This window comes from Mobula birostris, chromosome 11, assembly GCF_030028105.1.
Source record: "Mobula birostris isolate sMobBir1 chromosome 11, sMobBir1.hap1, whole genome shotgun sequence".
NCBI lineage: Eukaryota > Metazoa > Chordata > Chondrichthyes > Myliobatiformes > Myliobatidae > Mobula > Mobula birostris.
The window spans coordinates 56383228-56404975 of NC_092380.1; the positions used below are offsets into that span (position 1 = coordinate 56383228).

Here is a 21748-nt window from a genome sequence, read left to right on the forward strand (position 1 = left end):
CCTAACCTGGGGTTAACGGACCCCTCAATTAATAGTAGGGGTCCATAGCATTAGATTGTTCTTGAAATAGGTTAAAAGGTCAATACATCACAGGCTGAAGGGGCTCTTCTGGGTTATACAGTTCTATGTTCTATTCTTTGTTATATTATGCATTCCTTCTGCATTCAAACTATTACAGTTAATAGTTAATTGTGGGCACATGGCCAAGAGGTTAAGGCATTCGACTAGCGATCTGAAGGTCGTGAGTTCGAGCCCCAGCCGAGGCAGCGTGTTGTGTCCTTGAGCAAGGCACTTAACCACACAGTACTCTGTGACGACACTGGTGCGAAGCTGCATCGGCCCTTGGACAACATCGGTGGCGTGGAGAGGGGAGACTTGCAGCATGGGCAACTGCCGGTCTTCCATACAACCTTGCCCAGGCCTGCGCCCCGGGGAGTGAAGACTTTCCAGGCGCAGATCCATGGTCTCGCAAGTCTAACGGATGCCTTAAACCTTAATTGTGTCTACCTGTCAAACCAATATTTAACTGGCTTCAAAGGAATCTCCCAAATATATGCAATGTCTAAATAAGAGTATTTACTTTCTTGAAGGAGTTAAATGATTTTGATCTCCATTTATCTTGCAAAGTTAAAATAATAATGTTGCATGCTTTGGAAACTAAACCTGCTCTCAGTGAAAGGCTTAAAACCAGGTGAAGATTTTCTTTTTCCCTTCATCGATTAATGTGATGTTTCTCACATAAACTCCTGCTTCTACAATTATTTCCCACCCGCAGCAGTGTGCAAGCTGTTGATATATTGTGCCTAGGGGCTCTTTCAATCAACCAAAATAACATTAAATCAATGAACTTGGTTTTTTTTAATGTAGTTTACACTAACTTATCAATGTATATGGGCAATAAAATGTGAATAAGGGAATACTTTGCATCTTTTGTAAATGGCTGATGGGATTTTAGTAATTATCTCAGTAACACTCATATCAGACAGTTTTAAATCAAGCCACTTATAGTATTGAAAAACAATCTGTTTAATATAAAGTCAGACTCTTATGAGAAAACAAATCAGGATAATGAAACAGCAAGGAAATAACTTGGATTAGACGTACCACAGGGTTCTAACAGCCAATGATGGTTAAATGATGGTTTGGGGAATTCTGATGTAAACTGCCAAGCTGGTGGAATTCATAACTATAAATTTATAAACATGCATATAAGAAGCTCAAAAATCAGACCACGTCAACAGTGATTGTTCTCCGGTTACAACTGAGTCCAGCTATGCTTTATTCATTTTGGAAATAGGTTTGTCCACCAGCTCTGCAGAACTTCTAATGTCTTTAATCCATATTCATCATTTCTTTTGCTCTGAATAGCACTGGGACATCCCAACTAATCTTTTTGGATGAACGCTTTTGAATAGAGACCACTCTTCATGAAGAATTGACACAAATGATTAGATATTTTTCTTCTGCTTAAGCAGTGCCTCGAGCGCGAGATGGATTTTCTTCTATGCCACTTCTGTAGGTTCTGACATGGCAAATGGCGCCTTCGTAGAACCTGCAAAGGCTACCACAGGTGGAGCAAGGAATGCTTAATAAAGGTACCGAGTTGTACAACATAGAACCAGGCTCTTCCACCCAATGCATCTAGACTGGCCATTGTGTCTGTCTATACTAATCTCACTTGCCTGCATTAGGACCATCCCTCCAGGCCTTGCTCATTCAAGTACCCCTCCAAAGGTCACTTAAAAATTGTTACTATTACTGCCTCCACCAGCATCTCTGGTAGCTCATTCCAGATACCAGTTATACTTTGTGTAAAGAGAATTACCCGATCTGATCTACTTTAAAGCTCCTACCTTTTACCCAAACCTATTAGATTATGAAGACACGCAGTCCTCTTTTATTGTCATTTAGTAATGCATGCATTAAGAAATGATACAATATTTCCTCCAGATTTAGACATCCCCACCATGACACTGGCTATCTTGCCTCTCCTAATTTTATATGCCTGTATCTTGCCTGAACCAATCAGCTCTTTCATACTCCTTTCCTAGTGGTGCTGCCACCTTCTTGTACTCTTAATTCTACCTCTCTCAGTCCATCCATCATTGGCACTTTCACCTTTCTTTTTGCAGTGACTAACAGTCTTTGCACTATTCTGCAGTTTTGCGCTTATCCTTGTATTTACTGTTGTACTTATTATCATGAATACCAGTGAGCTTCCTGTGAACGAGGAACTCTAATGCATCCTCGTGCATGTGAAAAGCAATTAATCTAATCTAACCTCTCAGTCAGCTTCGCGCCAAGGAAATCAGACCCATGCAATCTCTCCTGATAACTCGAGCCCTCCAATTCAGGTAACATCACTTTTCTGTACCTTCTCTAGCTTAATGACATCTTTTCTATAGTAAAGTTTTTGAATGGAGACCAACCTTCATGACGATTTGACACAAATGATTGAGTTTTTATTCTCCTTAGGCAGCGCCGAGAGCTCAAGATGGATATTCTTCTATGTCACCTCTAGGGGTTCTAACATGTGGCTTGCGATGTGATGACTCAAGACCATTTGATGCCAACCTGAAAGCTCTTTCAGCTCCTTTGCAGAGGTCATAGACAAGGGATTCCCGTGATATATTACACATTTTCATTCAGCCTTGGAGAATATCCTTGAATCATTTCCTCTGTCATTCCTTGCTATGACAGAACAGAGAGTAGAACAGTTGTCACAAGACCCTGATGCTAGGCGTGCGATTGGCGCAGTCTAGCCAGTAGAGCAAACTGATTGCAGATAGAGCCTCAGTGATAGGGATGCTAATGTTGTTCACTACTTATCCTGCAAGTGGATTTGAAGGAACTTATACAAACAGGAATCGTGGTATCCTCCAGTACTTTGAGGTACCTGCCATGGGTACTCCAAGTCTCATAAGCAAACAGGAATGCAGGACTTAATGTTACTGAATAGACAGTGAGCTGTTCTTCCAGGTTCGAAGCTCTTGATTTTCAGGACTCTTTGATTAAAGGCTGTAGAAGAGCACTGGTGGGCTGAAGGTGATGGTGAATTTCATCATCAGTGTCTGCCTTTCTCGAGTGAAGACCCAAAAGGTAGGGAAGCAGGCGATGATTTTTTTTTATCAATTCACCTAGAACTTTATTGTTGGAGGGCAATAGTCAGTAGAGTTACTGTATTTATTAAGTCTGAGGCCCATTCTTCAATGAAACAGTTATTCATCCAATTTGGTTTCCGAATGTGTGTATGTACACAATCAAGAGCCAGTCCTGAATCAGGGTCTCAGATCCAAACACTGACCATTTCTTTGCCTCCAACAGATGCTGCACAACCACTGAGTTCATCTAGGAGATTCTTTGGTGATCAGATTCCAGCATCTATAGACTCTTGAGTCTACTGCACACAAGTATATCCTGTTGTCACTGAAACTGATGGGGAGATCCGAAATGATAGGATCAGGAGGGGGAGGGATAAAGCTAAGAGCTGGAAAGTTGATTGGCAAAAGGGATACAAGGCTGGAGAAGGGAGAGGATCATGGGAAGGGAGGCCTAGGGAGAAAGAGAGAGGGAGGGGAGCACCAGATGAAGATTGAGAGCAGGCAAGGAGTTATTGTGAGAGGGACAGAGAGAGAAAAAAAGGGGAAAAAGTAATAAATAACTAAGGGACAGGGTGAGAACAGAAGGAGGGGCATTAACGGAAGTTAGAGGAATCAATGTTCATGCCCTCAGGTTGGAGCCTACCCAAACGGAATATAAGGTGTTGTTCCTCCAACCTGAGTGTGGCTTCATCTTTAAAGTAGAGGAGGCCATGGATAGGCATGTCCGAATGGGAATGGGACGTAGAATTAAAATGTGTGGCCACTGGGAGATCCTGTTTCTCTGGCGGACAGAGCATAGGTGTTCAGCAAAATGGTCTCCCAGTCTGTGTCACCAATATATAGAAGGCTGCACCGGGAGCACAGGATGCAGTATATCACTCCAGCCGACTCAGAGGTGAAGTGTCGTCTCACCTGGAAGGACTGTCTGGGGCCCTGAATGGTGGTGAGGGAGGAAGTGTAAGGGCAGGTGTAGCACTTGTTCTGCTTACAAAGATAAGTGCCGGGAGGGAGATCAGTGGGAAGGGATGGGGGGGACGAATGGACAAGGGAGTCACGTAGGGAACGATCCCTGCGGAAAGCAGGTAATGGGGGGGGAGGGAAAGATGTGCTTAGTGCTGGGATCCCGTTGGAGGTGGCGGAAGTTACAGAGAATAGTATGTTGGACCCAGAGGCTGGTGGGGTGGTAGGTGAGGACAAGGAGAACACTATCCCTGGTGGGGTGGTGGGACGACGGGGTGAGAGCAGGTGTGCGTGAAATGGGAGAGGTGCGTTTGAGAGCAGAGTAGATGGTGGAGGAAGGGAAGCCCCTTTCTTTAAAAAAGGAATTTACATTATGTGTCAATGACTTGTTGAGTGCTGATGAAGAGCCTCAGCTCAAAAAGTCACCTGTTTACTCTTTTCCATAGATGCTGCCTGGGCTACTGAGTTCCTCCAGAATTTTGTGTGTGTTGCGTGGATTTCCAGCATCTGCAGATTTTCTCTTCTTGGACGATGGAATTGATGACCTTGTTGCAAAGTTTGCAGACAAGATGAAGATAGGTTGAGGGGCAGGTAGCTTTGAAGAAGTAGAGAGGCTACAGAAAGACAAGACAGATTAGGATAATGGGCAAAGAAGTGTCGGGAAATACATGGCCATGCACTTTGGCAGAAGGAATAAAAGCATGGACTATTTTCTAAATAGAGAGAAAATTCAAAAATCTGACGTGCAAAGGACCTTGGATGTCCTCGTGCAGGATTCCCTAAAGGCTAATTTGCAGACTGAGGAAGGCAAATGCGGTGTTAGCATTCATTTCAAGAGGACTTGAATATTTAAGAAAGGATGTAACGTTGAGGCTTTATAAGGCTCTGGTGAGGCCTCACTTGGAGTATTGCGAGCAATTTTGTGTCCCTTATCTCAGAAAGCATGTGCTGACACTGCAGCGGGCTCTAAGGACGTTCATGAAAATGATTCCAGGATTGAACAGCTTGTCACATGAAGAACTTTTGATGGCTCTGGGCATGTATTACTGGAATTCAGAAGAACGTGGGGTGACCTAATTGAAACCTAGGAAGTGTCGAAAGGCCTCAACAGAGTGGATGTGGAGAAGGTGTTTCCAATGGTGAGACAGTCTAGGACCAGAGGACGCAGCCTCAGAATAGAGAGGCATGCTTTTAGAATGGAGATGAGGAGGAATTCCTTTAGCCATAGAGTAATGAATGTGGAATTTGTTGCCACTGACAGCTGTGGAGGCCAAATCTTTACATATATTTCTGGCAGAGGCTGATAGATTCTTGATTGGTCAGAGCATGAAGGGATACAGGGAGAAGGCAGGAGTTTGGGGCTGAGAGGGAAAATGAATCAGTTATGATGAAATGGCGGAGCAGACTTGATTGGCCAAATGGTCCAATTCTGCTCCTATATCCTATGGTCTTATTTACGTTAATGAGTAGCTGTACAGATATACTTAATAAAGTAGTGACTGAGTGTAGATTGAACAGTTTTCCATTCATATTGGAGAAACTCCATTCCCTTAAGTTTGTTGGAGGGCATATGTAGGATCACACCAAGAAAGATTTGTGCCTTTGGAAGAGCTCTGCATGACTTGGATCAGTGCCAAATTAGGGTCTGTTGTGCCCTCTGTGTTTAGTAGCATGCCACCAGGAAACAGATATAAGGCAGAGATGAATTTCTGCACACCACCAAATGAGAGAAAGTTGATCCACAATCCCTCTCAACAGATGAAGTCAACGGCCTTGAGGGAAATGGTAAGGTGTACTTCTGGATTAAATCCAATTCTCCAGTGCCCAGCAGCAGGACGAATGCAAATTTGATCAAGGCCAATAAAACATCAGCTGTAATTCATCAAATAACACTCTCACCTCTGAATAAGAAGGTTGTTATTTCAAGTCCATTTCAGAGAGCTGAGCACAGACAGTGAGATTCCTGCTCCATTACTAGTTTGACAAAACTACTTTGTCACAGCTGACATCTTTTGGAAGAGACTGTTCAGCTAGGGCTTCTTCAACAACATGTCAAACAGTTGAAGAACAGGGAAAGTCCTTTCTGTCCTATCAATATTTATCCTTCAGTCAACATCACAAAATCAGATAATCTAGTCAATATCACTTTGCTCTTTGTGAGGGTTTGTTGCGCATAAATCATTCAGCCCATTTTCTACATTGCAATCAGCACTTCAAAAATACTCCATCCATTATAAAATACTCTGAGGTGACAGATCTGTGGGTGATTGCAAACCATTCTTAATTTCACATCTTGCTGCCCAGCATAACATAGAAATCAAATTAACTCTACTGGAACAGTTTCAGCAGAGTTCATGAGGCTGAAAGGTTGCCTAACCAGATTATGAATAGACTTTGCATTTCACACCTTTGTTGGTCAGAAGACAAGAAATAATTAGAAAATATTTAGGCACTAAACCCTCAAACCTTAAGCAATGTATATCAATCAAAAGAAGTTCCTTATAGACAGTGTATTGCTCAAACAGAATACCAAGGAAACCATAACAGCATTAGAGGTTTGGTTCCCACCATAAGCTGTTTAAGCAACAAAAGGGAGAGGCAGCTCTAACTATGCAAGATTCTCAGCTCTGTGCTCACATTTGTTTACAATGGTCCTTATTTTAAATGGCAAACTTTTTTTCTCCAAAAACACACTTTATATGTAAAGTTTGCAAATAGATAACACAATATATTCATTACTCATCACACAGTAGTAAATGATTTACATTACATCAGCCTGACTTGACATTTGCCTATTACACAATATCCGATACAAAACAAACAGAGGCATTTTGACACGTAATCTGGAGCCTTCGCAGTAAAATTAAACTAGATTAGATTAGATTAGATTAGAATATGAGAACACCCTGTCCTCTTTTATCGTCATTTAGAAATGCATACATGCATTAAGAAATGATACAATGTTTCTCCGGAGTGATATCACAGAAAACAGGACAAACCAAAGACTAACACTGACAGAACCACATAATTGTAACATATAGTTACAGCAGTGCAAAGCAATACCATAATTTGATGAAGAACAAACCATGGGCACGGTAAAAAAAAGTCTCAAAAGTCCCCGAGTCAATCGACTCCCAAGTCCCCGATAGCAGGCGGCAAAAGGGAGAAACTCCCTGCCATAAACCTCCAGGCACCGTCAACTGGCCGATGCCTTGGAAACAGCCGACCACAGCCAACACTGAGTCCATCCGTCTGAAAACTTCAAACCTCCGACCAGCACCTCCAATACAGCCTCTTGAGCGCCATTCTCTGCCGAGCGCCTTCGACCTCGCCCCGGCTGACAAAACAAGCAAAGCCGAGGATTTCGGGGCCTTCTGCTCCGGAGATCCAGTTACCACACAGTAGCAGCGGCAGCGAAGCCGGCATTTCAGAAGTTTTCCAGATGCTCCTCCATACTCTTACGTCTGTCTCCATCAAATCAGAATTGTGCACGGTCCTCTACTTGACAGAAAGCAGATATTCATCACCGGAGAGGCTGCGTGTGCTGCCGTTGCGCCGCCATCTTCTCCACCATCCTGGCAATTCTGATATTACTCTCTGGCCATTCTCCACAGAGCCTTTGTGACAACTGTGCCCAGCTCCAGTGTATCCTTTAGCTTACAGTTCTGTCTATGGAATATACCATTCAACAGTCAGCATTGGACAGCAAGTTAAAGACAGGACATAGAGTGCCTTCCTCTGAAAAGAACTCAGAGAAGTTCTACGGTACAGGAACAGAGTATGGACAACACACACAAAGAACAACTTTCTGTAATCCTCATTAGTCTAGCGGTATGATCAAGGGGTGATATCCCCTGCTCAGCTAAACCTTAAAACTCTCATTTGGGTGAATGCTGTGCGATGTGTCCCGTTTCAAATCAGTACCCCGTAATGACAAGCCGTACACAGGATGCGGTTAAATAATTAAGATTTTATAACTCTTACTTGAATTATGGGGTTAGTAGAGAACCAAAATATAAAATAAAAGGCGCCATTGTATCTTTATTCAACCTGTGCACAAATAATTTTTTGGAGCTCACACAATATCCTCTTTCCACCATTCGATCTCCTCCGAACTCTGCCAGGTCCCGAGCCCCTGCTCGGGGTCCACTCTGCCAGCCAGCCCACAGCATCTCTTTGTGTGAGTCTTCTCTCCTCATCCCCATGGCGCATTTTCCCCAACTCCTGCGCAAACAATGGCTTTCAGATACACAAGAATAACACCTGTCCCAATTGGTTAGCAAATGAATACAAGTCCCATTATCACTAATTATAACCCAAGCATGCTGCTACAGAGAACCCCTTACCTCAGCAGTTAACATTACAGAGAAGCCATTTTATTATAACACCATAGGGAAGCCATTTTATTAGCCTAGCAAGTAACATGAAAAAAGAAACCCTTACATTTCTTTCAAGGATGCTCATCGATCTGTGAACAAACAGTGAATCGAAATAGAAAGTAGTGATGGTGTCCATGGGCTTTGACTGAACAACTCCATCTCCTGGGAACATCACCCCTTTGATAAACCATTCTTTTTTGACAAGCTCAGCAAAAGGGTCAGTGCAACACACAAAGAAAACAAAGGAGCCCTGTCTAAATTGGGAAACTTTCCAGTTCCTACCTACTAACTTAGACCATAAGTGACTGTGTAGTGCAGTCATATCCAGTTATGGCCCCAAACCACATTAGGGAGAGTACATCCATCACGTATGGGTTTAAAATTCAATGTAAGTTTACATATATGTCACCATATACAACCATGAGATTCATTTTTTTGCTGGTAATCACAGTCAATACAAGAAATTCAATAGAATTAATGAAGTACTGCACCTAACAGGATGATTCAATAACCAAAATAACAACAAACTTTGCAAATACAAAAAGAAAGAGAAAACAATGAAATAATAATAATAATAATAATGAATATCGAGAGCATGAGATGAATAGTCCTTGAAAGTAAGTCCATAGGTTGTCGGAACAGTTCAGTGATGGGGTGAGTGAAGTTGAGTCAAGTTATACCCTGTGGTTCAAGAGCCCGATGATTGAGGAGAAATAACTATTCCTAATTCTGGTGGTGTAAGTCCTGAGGCTCCTGTATCTTCTGCTTGATGGCAGCAGCAAGAAGAAAGCATGGCCTGGATGGTGGGGGTCCTTGGCAATGGATGCTGTTTCCTGCAACAGCACTCCGTGTAGATGTGCTCAATTGTTGGGAGGGACTGGGCCCATACGCATTACTTTTTCTGGTGAATGCAGCAGGCCAGTCAGCATCTCTAGGAAGAGGTACAGTCAACATTTCAGGCCGAGACCCTTCGTCAGTCCTAGAGATGCTGCCTGGCCTGCTGCGTTCACCAGCAACTTTGATGTGTGTTGCTTGAATTTCCAGCATCTGCAGAATTCCTCGTGTTTGCATTACTTTTTGTAGGCTTTTCCATATAATAGCTTTGGTGTTTCCATACCAGGCTGTGTGATGCAAGCAGTCAATATACTCTCCAACACTTATCTAGAAATAATTGCCAAAGTTTGCAATGAAATGCCAAATGTTTGCAAACTTCTAAGAAGGTAGAGGCACTGCAGTGTTTTCTTTCTAATGGCACTTACGTGCTGAACCCAGGACAGACCTTCTGAAATGTAAAAGGACAAGAGGGGGTAGTGTTTGTCAGATGTGTTCAGGAAAGTTTCATTAATCAGTACATAGAAGTCCCAATAAGTGAGTTGCAATACTTGGCCTCCTATTAGGGAATGAGACAGGGCAGGTGACAAAAACTTGTGTAGGGTGACACTTTGCATCCAGTGATCATAAAGCTATTAGTTACAAATTAAATATGCAAAAGATAGGTCTGGTCCATGTTGAGATTCTAAATTGGAGGAAGGTCGATTTTTATGGTATCAGAAAGGGTCTGGATTGGGACAGGCTGTTCTCTGGCGAAGGTGTACTTGGTAAGTGCGAGGCCTTCAGAAGTGAAATTTTGAGAGTACAAAGCTTGTATGTGCCTGTCAGAATAAAAGGTAAAGTTAACATGTACAGGGAACCTTAGTTTTCAAGGGATATTGACATCCTGGTTCAGAAAAAAATAGGAGTGCATCGTAAGTTTAGGCAGTAGGAAAAAATGAGATACTTATGGAGTATAAGAAATGCAAGAGAACACTTAAAAATAAATCAGAAGGGCCAAAAGAAGGCATGAGATTGCCCTAGCAGACAAGGTGAAAGAGAAATCTAAGGGATTCTACTGATACGTGAATAGCAAAGGTATTGCAAGGGACAAAATTTGTCCTATAGGAGATAAGACTGGTAATCTATGTGTGGAGCCAAAAGAGATGGGGGAGATCTTAAATGGAGGTTTTGCATCTGTATTCATTCAGGAGGTGGACACAGAGTCTATAGAAGTGAGGCAAAGCAGCAAGGAGGTCATGCACCCTATACAGATGACAGAGGAGGAGGTATTTGCTGTTGTGAGCCAAATTAAGGGGAATAAATCCCCAAAACCTGAAAAGGTGTTCCCTCAGACCCTGTGGGAGGCAAGTGCAGAAACTGCACGGTTCCTGGCAAAGACATTTAAATTATCCCTAGTGATAGCTGATGTACCAGAGGATAGATAATGTTGTTCTGCTGTTTAAGAAAGGCTCTAAAAATAAACCAAGAAATTATAGGCCAGAGAGCCTGACATCAGTAGTGTGGAAAGTTATTGGAAGGTATTCGAAGGAACTAAATATATCAGTGTTTGGATAGACGTGGACTGATTAGGGATAGTCAGCATGGCTTCGTGCATGGTAGGTCATGTCTAACCAATCTTATAGAGCTTTTTGAGGAAATTACCAGGAAAGTGGATGAAGGGAAGGCAGTGGATGTTGTCCCGATGGATTTTAGTAAGACATTTGACAAGGTCCCGTTTGGTAGATTAGTCAAGAAGGTTCAGTTGTTTGGCATTCAAGATAAGGCAGTAAATCAGATTAGATACTGGCTTTGTAGGAGGTGCTAGAGGGTGGAAGATTAGATATCGGCTTCAGTGGAGAAGTTGGAGTTAATGGTTGCCTCTCCAAATGGAGGCTGGGGACTAGTGGAGTGCCACAGGTATCGATACTGTGCCCATTGTTGTTTGTCATTTATTTCAATGCCCTGGGTGATAATGTAGTTAACTGGATCAGCAAATTTGCAGATGACACCAGGATTGGAAGTGTACTGGACAATGAGGAAGACTATCAGAGTTTGCAACGGGATCTGGACCAGCTGGAAAAATGGGCTGAAAAATGGTAGTTGGAATTTAATGCAGACAAGTGTGAGGTGTTGTACTTCAGTAGGACCAACCAGTGAACGAAACAATAGGGCAATGGGGAGTGAGGTTGAACAAAGGAATCTGGGAAAAACAGGTCCACAATGAATTGAAAGCTGTGTCACAGGTAGATAGATTCATAAAGAAAGCTTTTGGCATGTTAGCCTTCATAAATAAAAGTACTGAGTGCAGGAGATGGGATATTATGTTGAAGTCTTACAAGATACTGGTGAGGCCCAGTTTACTGCATTGTGTGCAGTTTTGGTCACCTAACTACAGGAAAAATGTAAATTAGGTTGAAAATTTATAAGGATGTTGCCAGAGCACCTGAGTTATAAGGAAAGACTGAATAAGCTAGGAATTTATTCCTTGGAGCGTGGAAGATTGAAAGGAGATTTGTTAGGGGTATACAAAATTATGAAGGGTATAGATAGGCTAAATGCAAGCAGGCTTTTTCCACTGAAGTTGAGTGGGACTACAACTAGAGGTCATGGATTAAGGATGAAAGGTGAGAAGCTTAAGGGGATCATGATGGGAAATTCCTTCATTCAAAAGGGCATGAGAGTATGGAATGAGCTGCCAGCACAAGTGGTGTGTGTGATCTCTATTTCACCGTTTAAGAGAAGCTGGGATAGGTACATGGATGGCAAGGGTATGCAGGGCTATGGTCCTGGCACAGGTCAGTAAGACTGGGCAATTTATATGGTTTGCCATGGACTAGATGGCAAACCATCTTTGCTGTAGTTTTTCTTTGCTGTAGTTTTATATGACTTGATGACACTATAACACTGAGAAATTTAAAGTTGCTGAGCCTCTCCTCCTCTGATCCCCAATGAGGACTGGCTCACGGACCTCTGGTTTCCACCTGCTGAAGTCAAGAATCAGTTCCTTGGTTTTGCTGACATTAAGTGAGAGGTTGTTGAGACACCTCTCAGCCAGATTTTCCAAACTCCCTCCTATATGCTGATTCGTCACCACCTTTGATTTGGCCTAGGACAGTGGTGTTATCAACAAACTTTAATATGGCTTTGGAGCTGTGCTTAATCTCACAGTCATAAGTATAAAGCAAGTAGAGCAGGGGGCTAAGTACACAGCCTTGTGGCACAGTGCTGATGGTGACTGTGGAGGAGATGTTTTTGCCAATCCAAACTGACTGGGGTCTGCAAATGAAAAAGCGAGGATCCAGTTGCACAAGGAGGTATTGAGGCCTAAGTTTCAAAGCTTATTGATTAGTTTTGAGGGGACGATAGTACTGAATGCTGAGCTGTAGTCAACGAAGAGCAGCCTGATATATGCATCTTCACTGTCCAGATATGTTCCAGGATTGAGTGGCAAGCCAATGAAATGGCATCTACTGTTGACCTGTTGGCAAAATGGAATGGATCCAAGTCACTTCTCAGGGAGGAGTTGATATGTTTCATCACCAGCCTATCAAAGCACTTCATTACAGTGGATGTAAGAGCTACTGAATGATAGTCCTTGAAGCAGGCAACCATGTTCTTCCTAGGCAGTGGTATAATTGACTCCTGAAGCAGGTGGGTGCGTCAGACTGACGAAGCAAGAGGTTAAAGATATCATTTGAAAACTCCAGCCAGTTGATCAGCACAGGTCTTTAGTACTCGGGCGGGTACCTCTTCTGAGATGGATGCTTTCTCCTGAAGTATGCTCCAACGTCAACCTCAGAATGCAAAATCACAGGGTCATCAGGGCCTGTGGGAGTTCACGAAGGTGCCTCCATGTTTTGATAGTCAAAGAAAGGATAAAAGGCATTAAGCTCATCTGGGAGCAAAGCCTTTTTGTCGCATATGTCACGTGGTTTCACTTCCTAGGAGGTGACAGCATTCAAGTTCTGCCAGAGCTGTTGGAGTTTGGTCCTGAATTGCCACTTCGCATGTAAGATGGCTTTCTCGAGATCATGCCTGGACCTCTTGTATTTAACTTGCTTGCCAGACCTGTATGCTGCTAATCTGCCCCTCAGTAGGTTGCAGATCCAGGGCATTTAGTTGAGGAAGACTGATTTTGTGGGGCACATTCATCTACAATTGTTTTAATGAAGTTGGTGACAACTGTGGTGTATTCATTCAGATCCTCTGATTAGTCCTTGAACGTAGCCTAGTCCGCTAACTTGAAGCAATGCCATAGTTACTACTTTGCCTCCTGTGACCACCTCTTTGTTATCCTCATCTGGGGAGCCTTGATTTTTTATCCTCTGCCTCTATACAAGTAGGAGTAGGACAGCTAAGTGACCACATTTCCTGAAATGCGGTCTAGACATGAAACAGTAGGCATTCCTGTCATAGTGCAACAGTGCTTAAGTGTGTTGGTACCCCTGGTGCTGCAGGTGATATGTTGAGGTTAATTAGACAAAGATTTCTTCAAACAAGCCTGAACTGAAATCTCCAAGAATGATTTGAAATATGTTGGGGTAGGCTGTTTCTTGTTTGCTCACTGTGACATTCAATGGCTCAAGTGCCTACCTTTGATGGCATTTAAACTGTGGTCAGAATCATGAAGGAGAACTCTCTAGGTAAGTAGAAATGTGATGACCTTGTTGGACTCTTTACCTTTTGGAGGTAGGGGTTAGCAATAGAGGAATGGATGGTGCAAAGGCAAGAGTGAAAGGAAGAGCATTACTGCACACTATACCAAAGTACAGTCTTAAACAGGAGACCTTAATTACATTTGGAAGATGATAATTGGACTGTTCCTGAGAGAAGATCCATGTGCTTTTGTTTGGTACAGATCACCTGGAAATGCTATTTTCTCTTCCCCTTTCCTCAGTGCAAATATTTGTGTTCTGCTACCACTGAACTGGCTGAAATTTCCTAGAGCTATCAAGTTGATCATTCCATCTTTTCCATGGAATAGAAATGAGGTGGAAGTTGTAGCATCCCAGAAAGGGGAAGCCTTCATTTTAAAGATACATGTCTTTTAAATCAGAGGGTAACTAACCACTATGCCACTTATCCCCAGGCATTCTTCCCAATTTGAGATCAGAGGACATTGTGGGAAATATAGCAATAGAGTTCGTTTGCCAAGAGAGCCCGCTCTGGGGACAAAAGTAGAGCTAATCTAATCTTTCCAGCGCAGAGGAAAGTCATGATTCTCAGAGTGTCCATTTTGCTGGAAAGTCTATATAAACAGGCAACACACATAAAATGAAGCGTCAACTATTTATTCATTTCCATAAGTGCTGCCTGATCCGCTGAGTTCCTCCAGCATTTTGTGTGCATTGCTTTGGATTTCCAGCATCTATAGACTTTCTCATGATTATTATACAAACAGGTAAATGGTCTGCCCAGAAGTGATAAAGTTATTTAGAACTTCTTTGTTTTTCAGATTGTGCAAATGCTTTCTTCTATTACAGCTCATGACCTTTTGTCTGCTGGTTAACCTATCATCCGCAGTTCATTTGTAGTGCAAAGATGTTGCCATCCAGGCCAACAAATATCTTCTATAATCTTCCCGCAATCTGAGACTGATGTAACATGGGAGGGATATGGGAGAAGGTAGAAAACAGGGAAGGAGAGGATGGGAAAACAACAGGAATGAAAGGGAACAAAGCTATTTTGGAATAGTTGTAAAACCTAGGGTTTATCAAACCATCTGGCTGGAGTTTCAGAAGTTAAAACATTTGTTTTGCATTCCTCTCACTAAAACTCTGAATAATTCTAGATTTCCAGCCATTAAAACTGGGGCAATTCTGAAACAAGTCATTTAATTGCCACTATCTGGCTAGTTGATGAGTGTGTAAACACTAGGGAACAAAATCATCTACATGGTCATTACAGCACAGATACATCAGAAATTCCATCCAATGTCTTATAAATTTCACACCATGCACTAGATCATCTTTATTATTTATCATTTTAATCCAATTTAATAATGTTTCAAAGTAGATATCATTCATTTCAGAGCAAGTATTTGCTGAGTGCAATTTCAATTTCTAACTATCCTTGCATAGAAATTTGTTTCCTCTTTTAAAATGCAACTGTTTATTAATTTCAAGATCACACTTGACTCAGATTTGAGTCTGTGACATCACAGTGACATTCCTGCCTAGTTCACAGCAGGCCCAGAATTAGAAATATCCTTATTGCCATTTGTCTAGGTAGTAGTTATGGGGAAATAGCATCCTGGCTTTATGAATTCAAATCTAGCAACAACAATGTTATCATGAAACAACTAAGTTGTTTTTAAATAGTTCACAATTATTTTTTCAAGAAGGAAACCTGTAGTCCTTACTCTAAGAGGACTGCATGTGAATCCAGACTAATATGGCTGCTATGTGCTCCATACAGTGAGCTTTGCGGCAATTTTCCCCGCTATATGATGAACTGAAACCAAGACTTTTGGCCTACTCTGGCTGCTCTGGAGATTCAGGTCTATAAACTCAATTTGGTTCAGAATGCTGTTGCTTGCTTGTACTGGTTGCATAATTTGTGTTTTGTCTCTTTCTCTGCATATTGGGTGTTGATCTTTCTTTCTTTTTAATTTGGATTCTTTTGGGTTTCTTGCTTTGTGGCTGCCTGTAAGCAGACAAATCTCAAGGTTGTATAATTCATACATACCTTGATAATAAATATACTTCGGATCCTTTGAATAATGCAGCATGATATCTTAGCAGTTAGCAGAACTACCTTACTGCGCTGGTGATCACTGATTGGGGATCGATTCCCGTCGCTGTCTGCAAGGAGCTAGGGTTAGCGAGTATGAACACGCTATACTGGCACCGGAGGTGTAGCAACACTTGCGGGCTGCCCTCAGCACAATCCAGACTGTGCAGGTCATCGGTGCACAACGATGCAGTCACTGTATGTTTTGATGTTTCGATGTACATGTGATAAATAAAGCTAATCTTTAATGAAAAATCTCTCTTTTACCATATGCTCATCTCTAAAACTGCCTCACAAGCCATTCAATTGCTAACAATTAGGAATGTTCAGTAGAATAAATGCTTACAACATTATTGGAAGCCATTCTTATGACCTTACATTAATATATGCATACATTTGACATGAAACATACAATATGATCTTATCACCATGCATTAATAAAAGCTAACATTACCATTACAACTCACTACACAGACCTGGAAGCTAAGCAGACCTGTCACTATTAAGCCATTTCAACTGATCCTATCACAGATATCATCTTTGTTCTACACCCTTCACCAATCACCTACCCCTCTCCCCAACTTCCCTCCTATTGAAAACTAACTTTTACATCTCTCTTTCCCAGCATGACGAAAAGTCACATACTTGAAAAGCTGACCATTTCTCCTTCCACACAAACTGCCCGACCTGCTGAGTTTCCCCTGCGTTTTCTGTTTTTGCTTTGATTCTATTTACTGATTGCTCACATCCTGCCTTTGTCTTTTGTTGGCCCTCAGTTCAAGATTAGAAACAAGTTAACCCAGAAATAAACACCTCACAAAGTCTTTCAAATATTAATTGAAAAAGCTGGCAAGTTATTCTCAGTTTTCGCAATCAGGGCCATAGAACATGAGAAAGGCCATTTGGCCCAACTAGTCTATGCCAATCAAGATGCCCATCCATCTGCCAACATTTGGCCCATAATCTTCTAAACCTTTAAAAGTTGTTATTACACTCTCCACAACCATTTTCTTTTGCAGCTCATTCCACGCACATTCCACCCTCTGGTGTAGACAAAGTTCCCCCTCAAGTCCCTGTTCATTCTTTACTCAGTGACCCTAAAAGTCATTGAGAAATAAGTTCTAATTTCAAAGTCTTGAACAATAAAGGTTGTTTTTTTAATATTATGATAAACCACTTAATGTCATTTTCTTTAAATATGGAAACAGATCAAATAATCATTGACAAAATGCAACATTAAAAGTAACCCTCCCCCTTCCCCCATGCCAAACTCGTTTTGAAGAAAAGGATTCCAAATTAAAGTATTCCATATGAAAACTGCTAACTTGATAAATAAACCATCATGAAACTCCACCCTACCTTCTTTTGCTGTAGAATGATATTTTCCAAGTCCTGCTCCTTCCTCTTCAGCTCCCTTTCCAGCTGATGGTTCCGTTCAGTGTGCTTCCACACATCCTGCCGAAACAAATGGCAAGAGCATTCATTTCTCATTAGGTTCGACTTGTTCTTCACCATCACACAGTTGCATATGAGAGACTCAACTTTCCATTGGCTTCTCCCCTTTGGAAGAGCCGTGGTACCAAGCTTTATTTGACCTCTATTCCGATCCTGTTATTCTCCAGCACAGCCAGCCCCAGGTTTTCTCCCAGGTTTTCCTGCAAACCTGATCGTCATCAGCTCAGCTGGAAGCCTTATTGCCTCCTTTTTATTCCAACATGATTCACTATTTGGTTTACTTTCTTTTACGAAGGGATAAGGTCCCTTCTTGCCTCACTGTGAATCTCTATTGATATTCAGATGTAATTATTTTTGAATTTTTTAAAAAAGTTTCATTTTCTTTTCTCTTTTCCCCTGAACAACTGAGCATTATATCCCATCAGGCAGAAGATACAAAAGCCTGAAAGCATTAACCAACAGCCTTAAGGACAGGTTCTATCCCACAGATATAAAACTCCTGAATGAACCACTTGTATGATAAGATGGTCTCTTGAACTCACAATCCACTACATTGTGATCCTACACATTATTGCTCAACTGTGCTGCAACTTCTCTATAGCTTTATACACTTTATTCTGATTGTTATAGTTTTATCTTGTACTCAATGCACTATGTAATGATATGGTGTGCAAGACAAGCTTTTCACTGTATACTTGACAATAATAAACCAATTCCAATCTCAAATTAAATACCATCATAAAAGAATTAGTACTAGAAAACCACAAGAGTGATGACAGTGAATCGTAAACACAAAATACTCTGCAGATGCTGGGGTCAAAGCATTAACACGCTGGAGGAGCTCAGCAGGTCGGACAGCATCTATGGAAACGTGAGTTCCTCCAGCGTGTTGTGCGTGATGATAGTGAAGTTTCTAGGACCAGATTGCTTGTATCCTTGGTTCCTAAATCAAGAGTCTCTAGATGTAGTACTGATTGGAAACTACTTCCACATATCCATGCTTTCTATGTACCAAAAGATTAGAAAACTGCCAATGGATATTCTTATTCAAAAAGAATGGGAGTGGGGATGGTGAGGACAGGACAAAAATAGAGGCTGGTTAGCCTAATGTTTGTTATTAGAATAAATTGTCAAGGAAGCTCTTTGAGGAAGTGTCAGCCAGAGAGGATCAGTAGATGTAATCCAACTGGATTTCAAAACTGGCTTGCAAAGATGCCATATGCTCATGGAGTTGGTGGTAATATGGTAGCATTGATACAAGGATTGGCTAACTCGCAGGAAACAGCAAGTGGGGCTAGGGTTAGTAACCTGCAACTAATGAACTGCTGTGATGGTCAGTGCTGGGCAGCAGCTGTTTGTGGGTTAGAGGAAGGAAGTCAGTGCACTGAGGCTAAGTTTACAGAGGATACAAAAGGAAGAGCGGGGAGGCAAGCATTGGAGAGGATCTAAGCAGCTCACAGAGAGGTATTAGTAAATTAAATGAGTGGACAAGAAGCTGCAAATAGAATATCATGTGGACAACGTGAGGTGGGTCACTTCGCAAAGAAGAATGATTGAAAAATATATTATTAATAAGGAGAAAGACTGCAGAGAGCACAGAGGCATTAGGGGGTCCTCATCCATCAACCAAAGCTGGCACACTGGAGCAGCCATGGCTGTAATGAAATGTAAACTCCAAGCCAGACCTTTGAGTAATAACAAAATAAACAGATATGGGAAGAAACACACACAAAATATACACTATGCACACTAATGTATAATGCAGAAACACACACTACAGCTCAGCATTTAACACCATCATTCCTACAATCCTGATTGAGAAGTTGCAGATCCTGGGCCTCTGTACCTCCCTCTGCAATTGGATCCTCAACTTCCTAACCGGAAGACCACAGTCTGTGTGGATAAGTGATAATATCTCCTCCTTGCTGACAATGAACACTGGTGCACCTCAGGAGTGTGTGCTTAGCCCACTGCTCTACTCTCACTATACCCATGACTGTATGGCTAGGCATAGCTCAAATACCATACACAAATTTGCTGATGACACAACCATTGTTAGTAGAATCTCAGGTGGTGACGAGAGGGCGGACAGGAGTGAGATATGCCAACTAGTGGAGTGGTGTCGCAGCAACAACCTGGCACTCAATGTCAGTAAGATGAAAGACCTGATTGTGGACTTCCAGAAGGGTAAGACAAAGGAGCATATACCAATCCTCATAGAGGGATCAGAAGTGGAGACAGTGAACACTTTCAAGTTTCTGGATGTTAAGATCTATGAGGACTTAACCTGGTCCCAACATATCGATGCAGTTAGAAAGAAGGCAAGGCAGCGCCTATACTTCATTAGGAGTTTGAGGAGATTTGGTGTGTCAATAAATACACTCAAAAACTTCTATAGATGTACCATGGAGAGCATTCTGACAGGCTGCATCACTGTCTGGTATGGGGGGGCTACTGTACAGGACTGTAAATTTAGTTGGCTCTGTCTTGAGTACTAGCTACAAAGTACCCAGGATATCTTCAAGGAGTGGTGGCTCAGAAAGGCAGCATCCATTATTAAGGACCTCCAGCACCCGGGGCATGCCCTTTTCTCACTATTGCCATTGGGTAGGAGGTACAGAAGCCTGAAGGCACACACTCAGTGATTCAGGAACAGCTTCTTCCCCTCTGCCATCTGATTGCTAAATGGACATTGAACCCTTGGACATTACCTCACTTTTTTAATATATATAGTATTTCTGTTATTTGCACAACTTTTAATCTATTCAATATACGTATACTATAATTGATTTGGTTATTTATTTATTATTATTATTATCATTTTTATTTTGTGTTTTTTTCTTCTATGTTATGTATTGCATTGTACTGCTGCTGCTAAATTAACAAATTTCACGTCACATGCCGGTGATAATAAATCTGATTCTGATTCAAAACGCTGGAGGAGATCAGCAGGTCAGGCAGCGTCTATGGAAATGAATAAACAGTCAATGTTTTGGGCCGAGATCCTTCTTCAGGATTGAGAAGGAAGTAGGGAAATGCCAGAATAAAAAGATGAGGGGAGGAGAGTGAGGTTAGCTGGAAAGCGATAGGTGAAGCCAACTGGGTGGGAAGAGTCAAGGGCTGGAGAAGGAAGGATCTGATTGGAGAAGAGAGTGGACCACAGGAGAAAGAGAAGGAAGAGGGTACCCTGGGGGTAGTAATAGGCAGGGGAGAAAAAGTAAAAGGTCAGAGTGGGGAAAACGGGAAGGTGGGAGGGAGGAAAATTGGTTACTGAAAGGAGAAATCGATATTCATGCCATCAAGGTTGGAGGGTACCAATATGGGAAATATTTGGATCAACTCCAAATGTCCTGAAACTATAATCAAGGAGTTACCTGATTTATTAACTTTTCTTTCTCTCTCTTAATCTGCTGCTCCATTTCCTCGTACAGGCAGCGTACTTCTCTATCATGCTCGTACTCCTTCCTGTAGTTAAAGAAAGGGAAGAGCCTTCAGACAACAAGTCCAAAACTTTGCCTTCTACAACAAAAGAGAACTGAACAAATGATTTATCTTGGAATAACATGCTCTCTCTTTTAAACAGGAACAATTGGTGAGGAAAAAAAGAAATATACTGCTTACTTGATATGGGTAAAGCACAAAGAAAAAGTGAAAAGCTTAAGAGGTTTTTCAAGTTCTTGACCCCTTTGTTACTGCTTTCTTCCTGAAGTTCAAGGACTATAATGAGTAATCACCCATTTTTTCACGTGCCAACTTTGACAGTAGCTGGCCGGTGGCGTAGTGGCAACAGCACTGGACTTTGAGGCGAATGGTCTTGAGTTTGAATCCAGCCGGCTCCTTGCATGCTTTCCATCTATGCTGAGTTAAGTGTCAGGCTAGCAACTCGACCTCGTAAAGAACAGACAAATGTTTAAAAGCTGCCTGATGCACTAGAAGGCACGAAGAGGAACAACAACCTTTCCAGTGAGTATCGGATAATCAGTAATGGAACTAAACAGCATTAATCCTCCTTTCACATGGCACACATAATGAGGATTGCTGGATGGTGTTCAGGTTCAGTCAGAAAGAGAAACACCAAACAATGAAAATACACTTCCTCAAATTTTACATGTAAAACAGTACACATTTACTAATATGTGACAAATGGTTACCGTTTCATTGCTTGTTCCATGATTTCCTTCTCCTGCTGCATCTCCTGGATGTGTGTTGTAAGGTTGGCTAAGAACTGTTCAAAGTTGGCCAGCAGCTCAGGCTTCCCTCTGTGGAGCCTGGCCCATAACTCCCTTACCTCACTTTGACTGAAGTGGA

At 41.9% G+C, this 21748-nt stretch overlaps 1 protein-coding gene across 3 annotated transcripts in view; it reads right to left on the minus strand.

The window, feature by feature from the left end:
• cracr2b (calcium release activated channel regulator 2B) overlaps positions 1 to 21748 on the minus strand; it is a 168763-nt gene that overhangs the window by 54469 nt on the left and 92546 nt on the right. For all 3 annotated transcript variants that reach the window (XM_072272262.1, XM_072272261.1, XM_072272260.1), the window contains 3 exons: positions 21592 to 21738; positions 20815 to 20905; positions 17345 to 17440 (listed from right to left, as the gene is read on the minus strand). In XM_072272262.1, coding sequence (XP_072128363.1) covers positions 17345 to 17440; positions 20815 to 20905; positions 21592 to 21738 — 334 coding nt within the window. The remainder of the gene's footprint in view (positions 1 to 17344; positions 17441 to 20814; positions 20906 to 21591; positions 21739 to 21748) is intronic.